Source organism: Littorina saxatilis, linkage group LG6 (genome assembly GCF_037325665.1).
Source record: "Littorina saxatilis isolate snail1 linkage group LG6, US_GU_Lsax_2.0, whole genome shotgun sequence".
Taxonomy (NCBI): Eukaryota; Metazoa; Mollusca; class Gastropoda; order Littorinimorpha; family Littorinidae; genus Littorina; species Littorina saxatilis.
Window position 1 is genome coordinate 43,286,740 of NC_090250.1, and position 9,043 is coordinate 43,295,782.

At 45.6% G+C, this 9,043-nt stretch overlaps 1 protein-coding gene across 1 annotated transcript; it reads left to right on the forward strand.

Moving 5' to 3' along the window:
- Positions 1-2,075: 2,075 nt before the first annotated feature.
- Positions 2,076-8,112, forward strand: LOC138969289 (keratin, type I cytoskeletal 10-like). The gene is made up of 6 exons (XM_070342044.1): positions 2,076-2,196; positions 3,771-4,082; positions 4,862-5,017; positions 5,367-5,491; positions 5,883-6,281; positions 6,508-8,112. Exons 1-6 carry the CDS (start codon positions 2,191-2,193, stop codon positions 7,991-7,993), a joined length of 2,484 nt encoding a protein of 827 aa, XP_070198145.1. The 5' UTR covers positions 2,076-2,190; the 3' UTR covers positions 7,994-8,112.
- The last annotated feature ends 931 nt before the right edge of the window (positions 8,113-9,043 follow it).

Sequence of the window (9,043 nt, forward strand, 5' to 3'; positions counted from 1 at the left end):
TTTTTGAGTCAAGAATTGTTTTCGTTGAAACCATCTCTAAGCAGTGCGATTCCTCTTCATTGAAACAAGAAAAACACATACAAGTCATCAGCTATAGCCCCATAAAGTGTGCCTGTTTTCCCTTTTAAACACTGCTCAAAATGTGGGAGTGTTGATGAATATCGTCTGAGTAGGGTATTAAAACATGGCTGAAACATGGCGCCTCTCTCCGTATCTGTGTGTGTGTGTGTGTGTGTGTGTGTGTGTGTGTGTGTGTGTGTGTGTGTGTGTGTGTGTGTGTGCGTACGTGTGCGTGTATGTGTCTATTGCTTGTATGTCTGTCTGTCTGGCCGTCTGTCTGTCTGTCTTTCTGTCTGTCTGTCTGTCTGTTTGTGTGCGCAACGAGAGCCCGTCATCGCTAAAGCTATTTACAATATACAAATATTGCCATTGTGCTGCTTTTGATTTCCCATGGCCTGACATGGCGTGAGATTGGAAAAGATTATTGCGTAGTATACTCTTTACGGGTGCTGTACTAGTCAATACAATAAACAGAAATGAGTGGATGCCACACCTTTTGCAAAAACGGAAGCCTTCTGTTTGTAAAAATGTCGACCCTCTGGCAATTTTATTTAGCTGCGCTTTTCATTTCCGTCTGTGTCATAAAAATGAATAAAGTTAAACATTCCGGATTTATACCCTGACGTGTTTGTCCGTTGCTTGGAGTAAAGAGTGATTTGCATATGTATCTTTTTGAAGACGTAGAATTTAGCTCTGCACATGCAACGAGTAAACACAGATCTTTAAAACTGAAACAGTGAAACTCATAGCATACATTGCATGTGTGTGTATTCCCCTCAGATACCTCAAGAGATTTTCTTTCCTCTCTTCGTCTTATTCTATTTTAAGTCGTGACTACTTGGAGAAGGTATGTATGCACTAATTGTATTTTGCATATGTACTTTTAGTTGTGTTTTTGTTTTGTATCTATGTGTGTTTCCCTGTGGATGTACACTTTTATATGTCTACTCTTTAAAAAATGATGTTTGTCATTATGTCTTTGACGTCCCTTCTGCGTGGCTTTTGTTTCTGCTGAAACAGCTCTCTTCTCTCTGTCTATCTCCGTAAACGTCTCAACATTCTTTCTTTCTTTCTTTGGTGTTTAACGTCGTTTTCAACCACGAAGGTTATATCGCGACGGGGAAAGGGGTGAGATGGGATAGAGCCACTTGTCAATTGTTTCTTGTTCACAAAAGCACTAATCAAAAATTTGCTCCGTAGGCTTGCAACGTAGTACAATATATTACCTTACTGGGAGAATGCAAGTTTCCAGTACAAAGGACTTAACATTTCTTTCATACTGCTTGACTAAAATCTTTACAAAAATTGACTATATTCTATACAAGAAACATTTAACAAGGGTAAAAGGAGAAACAGAATCCGTTAGTCGCCTCTTACGACATGCTGGGGAGCATCGGGTAAATTCTTCCCCCTAACCCGCGGGGGGTAACGTCTCAACAGCAATTATTCCAATGCTTGGACGATCATTGACCGGAATCTTGAAACAAAGCGGCGATACTGGTTCAGCCTTATCTAGGCATGTAATGGCAATGAATAAATAATGTTACTACTCGTTTAGTGGTGCAAGCTTCTGCACTGACTTAGATGCAGGCGGTGTTGAAACACTGTTTGATACTGTTGGTAGGCCTAATGTTCGATTTTAACCGCGCATTAAACTTGTCAGCGATTTTTAAACTCTAGAGGTCCGTGTGACTAGTATCTACCATCATTTATTGAAAAAGTCGTCACAAAAAAGCAATATAAATCAAACTAAAGTTTATTTTCGTCAAGCGCGAAGCCGTGACATGCAACGGGGGAACCCCAACAACCAACTTGTCCAAGATTAGTCAACGACAGGCGACAATAGGGCGCTGCGAGTTAACAGCGCTTTGATTGGCCCCCTGCTGACCAATGCCCGCCCTCCTTACGAAAGGATTGGGTGCGCTCGGCGTCAAGATGACAGCTGGGTGTCTGGCAAGAAGCGGAGGGTGGTTTGATCGGCGGGGCGAGGGTGGGGTATAAAATGTGTATTACCTGTTCAGGTGTGGTATAAAACCTTTCTGAGGGGCGGACCACTCGTGCTCCCTCTGGCCTCCTAACCCTCTGACTGTCTTGGCCGCTGCAGAACCGTAGCTGCCATTTCCTGAAAACATGAGGGTGAGTCAAGCGGCTTTTCATCGGCCTCTGTCCTTGTTCTTCTTCTTCTTCAACGATATTCATATCTTTGATGACAATTAGGAAAGCTACTGTCATGATTATCATTGTATTCAAATCGATGTGGATGGTAAACAGTCGCTTTTTTTTTAATTCAAAGAAATTGGACTTTGATTCTGATGTATCTACTTCTGCCCTTTTTCGTCTCGTTAAGTATATGCAGTATGAAGTCATACCTTTGATGAATTGTAAGAAAGCTAATAGTATGATTATCATATGTGAAAGCAAATGAATCGGTGTAGAAAGTAGGTATACTCTTACAGTCTCTGGCATTTTGGAAGACTGATGTAGTTATCTCTGTACTTTTTCTCATTATGTATCCTAAATATGAATTCATATATCTAATGAGACGCGAGCAAGCTAATGTTATGGTTATCCTATCTTCATCAAGCAATTCAATTGCAGACGATAAGCTGTCAACATTTTTAACACTTCTAACATTTTGGGACTTTGTGATTTTGGAAGTCTGATGAATCATCTAATTTCCTTAGTGACGAAATAATTATGACTAGCTGAGATGTTTTAGTTGTATGAACATTTGAAGATTGCTAAGTATCGTGTTGCTTTAGTTGTGTGTACTGTCTGGATGTTAGATGTGATGTCATGATGTATGACTTGAATTAAACCTTGGCATACTCTGCATAGCGTGCGTGGAAGTATATAGATAGTGGCACAATCAATTGTCATTTATAAATATTACCATTCACGACTAGCTCAGACTTACGTTAATCCTACTTCCTCTCAAAGCGACGCACAAGATAATATTAGTTTTGAAACAGAGGTTTGATTTCAGCCAGATGTTCAAGGCTCAGTTTAGATAACTTTAGTTTTGTTGGCTTCCGTCACATTATCCAAAACTAATTCTTACTTCTACCAACAGCTCTTCTGTCACTGTTTCATCGCGCAATTCTCACTTGTCTGTGTTTTTTTCTTATTGTAACTTGGACTTCTTGCGCTTAGTGACAGACTTGCACTTAGTGACAGACTTAGTGGTGTAGCTTTTCTTTTTACCATACCAATTATCTTGCAGCAGAAGAATCTTGCCAAATAATAAGTCTTAGATCAGCACGACCGCATTGACCAGCCACTGATACTTGTTTGTGTTACTTGAACCTTGCTGGCAAAAATTAATTCGAACTTAAAGCATGCTTTTCGCACAAGACAATTTTTCTACGCAGTCCCAGCATAATATGCTGAGTGCAATGAGTTCTTTGTTGTTGATGTTGTGTAGCTGTTGTTGTTGTTGTTGTTGTTGTTGTTGTTGTTGTTGTTGTTGTTGTTGTTGTTGTTGTTGTTGTTGTTGGTGTCCTTGTTATTCTTGTGGTGTTTTTTTTTCTCTTGTTGTTCTTGTTGTTCTTGTTGTTCTCCTTGTTCTTGTTGTTCTTGTTCTTGTTATCGTCGTTCTTATTTTTCTTCTCCTCCTTCTCGTTTTAAATAAGGCTCTTTCTGTACAACCACACCATAAAAACCATCATAAACCAACATGAATTGCACATGTCTTTACGCTCTGTCCTCAGGGTCTTGCTGTAGTCGTGGCCGTATTGGCCAGTGTCACTGCAAGTGTCTCCGGCGGCAATCTGAGAGGACAGACCGGTGTTGGAGGAGTCGGAGTCGGCCTCGGGACCGGTGGAGTCGGGGGCGTCAGCGGAGTCGGCGGAGGATTCGGAGGAGGGAATCAAGGTGTTGCGTACCAGACGGGAGGTGGAGGTCTGGGAGGAGGTGTAGGAGGTGCTGGAGCCCAGGTCGGAGGTCTCACCACCCTCGACACCTTCGGCACCCCTTTTGGCGCCGGCGCTGGTGCCGGCGGTTACCAAGTTGGCACCGCACAGGTGAGCTACCTATGTCTGTTCTTTCTTTTAGCTGTGTTAGAAATGGAACAGGATACTGCAGGTGAAGACGTGTAAAGTCGAAACTAGTTCTTGTTTGTGTATTCTTGTTGTAGTTTTTTGGTGAGTACATGTTTATTGTTATCTTTTTTTAGCTGTGTTACGATGGGTCTCTCGGTTTGCAGAAGTACTGAAGCTTTGGGGTTTGGTTCTCAAAGAAAGGTTAGAGAGAACCTGATCGCGCGATGGCGGGATCTAAATGTATTGACTAATTGGTTAATATCAGCTGATATAGAACAAGGTCAGACTTATTTGTGCAGCCAAAGTGAAATGATAGTGCATGGCGTTTTGTGAAACGTACGTTTTAATAAAACAGAATACGGTTCGCAATATCGCTCCCGTGCTCTCATAACCTCTTGGTTTTGAACTCGTTATAAGCATAACTGCCACACAAATGCCATATAATTGCTTCGGTCAATATGCCGGCGATATGAGATAAAGCTTAATACCGTAAGTCCTCTGTCCTGTGCTTGTGTTAAAATGATAAGTTGATCATTTGATTCTTGGCGCTTTTGTTCAAACACAGGAGTCAGTAAGGACATGCCCATTAATGTCATTATCCCCTGTGTTATGGCTTGTGTTCAACAGAGATATTCACATGGTAAGTACAACCAGTAACCAATTGTACCTTGTTACTCCTTTTTTGTGTGTCAGGTCGGAGAGGTTTAGATATAAGGGAAACATTGACAACAACTTGATTTTCATGACGGTTGGTCTCCCAGGTGGCTATCCGTGACCGAGCCGCCTCGTCGGGTCAGGATCAGCAACAACAAGACCGAAGGACTTTTGAGAATGCTGATGCCGGGGCCGGTCGTCAAGACAACCAAGAAAGGCGAGGAGATCTCCGTGAGAGCGCTTTCAGCAAAAAGGACAACCAGGTGACAATCACGTGACTTTTCATTGTCCTTTTATGTCTAGTATGATTTCACTTGGTGTGTCTGATAACTCAGTGATAAAATAAGAACCGTGTGGTGTGACTGATGAGTCATGTTGTGTGTATATGGTGGTTTTTTCTGTGTGGACATCAATCATCTGGAGTATTTGCATGTATCATAGCTCCACATGTTAATCTCAACGTGTATGAACAAATGCTGTCTAAACACACACTAACTAGGTTATGCTTAAACCTGACAGCTGCACGAGTGGAGGTCTTTAACTAATGATCAAATGTGCACCAAAAAGTATGTGTTGAATATGCACTCACTGGTTTACCCTCGTTCATGACAGCTGCAACAAAGCGGGTCCAACGAAAACCGCAACTACGACTTGAACTCTGACCAGGCCTCCCAGAGTAACCAGCGCCAGACCGACGTCAACGACAAGCACGGCATCAGTCTCGACAGCAACGGCAGGTAAGATCCTCCCTTCATCAATCTAATCAACACAGAAACTGGCAGCGGTCAAAAATAGCCATATCGGTTGAAAAGACGTAATGTAAAACATATACAAAAATAATCAACTAACCAACACAACAATGACAACAACAAAACTCGATTTTTTCATCTTACTGATCTTTTAGTTTAGAGATTTGCATGAAACATTCGTGTGAAAGGAACAGTCTTAGGAAACCAACTTTTGTTAAATAGGACTGTCATGTTTGTCAACATTTAAAAATAAACTTAACTGCTCAAAAAAGCTGCAGGATGATAGTCAAGCAACTAAAGCGAGTAATAAATCAATCAATCGACCCATCAATCGACTAATCAATAACAGTAATTAAACAAACATCGTGTGACCTTTCAGATACGACAGAACTGATATTGCCAACAACGCCGGCGACAAGGCCCTGGCCGCCAGGAAGAACGCCTTCGCCCGCCAGAACATTGGACTCGAGAACATCGACTACGGCTTCAAAAAGAACTTCGACACCAACTTCAACGAGCGCGGAGGCTTCAAGGAGGCTGTAGGCCAGGACAACAACAACCTGGACGTGTACGAAGAGAAGCAGCGCGACAACCGCTTCTCCAAGGGCGAGCTTGACGCCTTCAGGAGGTCCAACGACAACAACGCCTTCCAGAAGCAGGACGACTGGGTCTCCAACAACGCCCAGAGGCAGAACATCAACAACCAGTACGGTGCCGCCGACAGACTGCAGGACGCTGCCGAGCAGAAGGATAAGGATTACAACTCCCTCTTGGACAGGTACGGGGAACATAGACAAAACAGAAACCTCCCCCCACCCCCCCAAAAAAATAAACAATGCTTCTTTTTTTCGTGACAATAACTAAAGATATCAGATCTTTGGAACTCAAACGTTTATTGACAACACATCGATTTGTAAACTCATTAGTTTGTTTGTTCCAACCTAAGGTGTACGTAAGCATGACGTAACTGGCGACTAATCCACAATGTCAATGCTGTGTTGCAGGAAGAACGACGTGTTCTGGCACCGTGACAACGCTCAGGACAAGGCAGTCCGCCAGGCCAACGATGTGGCCCAGAAGCGCGCAGACCAGACGAAGAAGGCTCAGGCCAACGCCTCGGGCGGCAAGGGCGTGACGGACAACAAGTACTATGGCGGTAACAGCTTCGGCAAGGGTGGCCCCGCTGGCAGCAACATTGCCTTGGGTACAGGAGCCACTGGCGGTCTGTCCTCTGCTGGCGGAGTTGGCGGTGGGGGCGCGGGAGGTCGAGTGGCCGGCGGCGGAGTGGTTGCTGGGGGTAACGCGGCTGGTGTTGGAGGTCAAAACCTCAAGGGCCGCCAAGAAGGCAGCGGCGGCGACTACGTCAACGCCTTCAGGGAGAACGCCCTGCAGTCCGACCTTGCCAACCAGCAGCAGACCAGCGCCGCCCAGAGCGACGCCACCGCTAAAAACGACTACAACCGAGGCCGCGGCGTAGACGACAGCATCGAGGTGAACGGCCAGCGGGAAGGCCAGTGGGCCAAGAACCGCGCCGGCCTGAGGGACGCCAACAGCCAGGGCTTCAACGGCGCCAACGCTGACGTCAACAAGGCCGCCCTGCTGGCAGACAACTCGTTGGAGAACCGTATCAGCGACTCCAACCTGGACGCCGCCAACAGGAACCTCCAGGCCCAGGAGTTGGACCGCATCAATTTCAAGCGCAACCAGGTGGACAACAACCAGCGTATCAGGAAGCAGAAGAAGTTCTACCACGACAAGAACGAGGACGGCACCAACAACGAGGTTCTCAACTACAACCGCAACCGCGGCAACCAGGACTTCGGCGAGGAGCAGCAGGCCCAGAAGGAGGCTCGCACGCGCTACAACAACGCCGCGGACGACGCCAAGGTCAACCAGATGCGCAGAGCCTACAACAACTTGGACGCCCGCAGAATCTCTGACGCCGACGCCACGAACCGCCAGAAGGACAACACGGGAGGCTGGAACAACGAGGACCGCAGAGCCAGCAACGGCGCACTCAGCAACAGGGAGGCGTTTGACAACGGGCGGAGCAACAGCGACTTCGACAGCCTGTCCCAGAACCTCAACAACCGCAACCAGCAGCTATGGGACAAGGCCCGCAAGGACGTCTCAGCCAGGAACCGCGGCTCCTCCAGAGACCGCACCTTGGACGGCAACTTCGCCTTCCAGCCCCAGAGCCAGGGCCGACCTCTGGGCAATGACGGTTCTCTTGGTGCAGGTGGCGTCCCTCTGGGAGGCAGTGGCGGCGGCGGCTTCGGCAGCTCCCGCGGCGGATTCGGGGGCGGCAGCAACTTCGGCAGCAGCCGAGGCGGCTTCGGCAGCTCTAGCTTCATGGCCCCCGTTGGAGGTTCTAGTTTCGGTTCCAGTAACTTCCGCGGCGGATCTGGCGGCGGCTCGTACGCTGGCGGCTCTAGCAGCGGAGTTGGTGGTGGCGCTGGTGGTGTCGGCGGTGGTGCACGAGCTTATTAATTTGGGTGGGAGTTCCAGTTTTAGGCCAATGTTTGTCATCGCATGTCAAACCACGAAAAATAGAACTGCAGGAAAATAGGACAAAAACACCAAGCCACAGCCGACAAAAAAAAGAAGAACTGCAATGAGATGAGAAATGTCAATGGTTCTATTCAGAAAGAAGACTCGATGGTTTTAACTGTTGCCCCCTTTGCTATGCTGCTTGTCGTCCAGACATCAGGAGGGACTGTGTCTTACATGAATAACTGCTAACTAAGTGAGCTGTACTGTACTGATGTTATTGCTAGTTCATTGTGTACAAAAGCGGAGAGTATGAATATTAAATTTGAGAAAAAAAGATTGTTGTAATGTTTGTATTTCTCTGTGAATGTGTATGTGTATTCCTGTGTGTGTATGTGTCTATGTCAATGTCTCTGTTTTTAGTCTGCGTGTCTGTCTGTCTGTCTGTCTGTCTGTCTGTCTGTCTGTCTGTCTGTCTGTCTCACTCTCTCTCTCTCTCTCTCTCTCTCTCTCTCTTTCTCTCTCTCTCTCTCTCTCTCTCTCTCTCTCTTTGTGTGTGTGTGTGTGTGTGTGTGTGTGTGTGTGTGTGTGTGTGTGTGTGTGTGTGTGTGTGTGTGTGTGTGTGTGTGTGTGTGAGAGAGAGAGAATGAGTGTGTATGTGTGTGTGTTCGTATGTATGTATTATGTATATATATGCTAACTATCTGCTGAACATTACACGAAAAGTAAACATTCAAGCGCAGAAAATCTTCTCACCGATGAATCAATGACGTGTTCGGTCAAACATTCTACATTCTATGCGTGAAGCGTAATCAATCGGTCTGCATACAAATATAAAAGTATAGCATCAATAAAGCAAGTGAGCGAATGAGAAAACAACACACACAACAACCACAACAACAACAACAACAACAACAACAACAACAACAACAACAACAGAGGTAATTAAAAGAAAAAGAAAACACAAATGCACACACGACTAACAAACAAACAAACAAACAACAAACAAGCCCCAGGAAATCAAATGAAAAGGTTTATAGATGACAGAAG

Coding starts and splice junctions, on each gene's coding strand:
- LOC138969289 (XM_070342044.1), top strand. Junction 5,018..5,366: donor TCAGCAAAAAGGACAACCAG/GTGACAATCACG, acceptor CGTTCATGACAG/CTGCAACAAAGCGGGTCCAA. Junction 6,282..6,507: donor TACAACTCCCTCTTGGACAG/GTACGGGGAACA, acceptor GCTGTGTTGCAG/GAAGAACGACGTGTTCTGGC.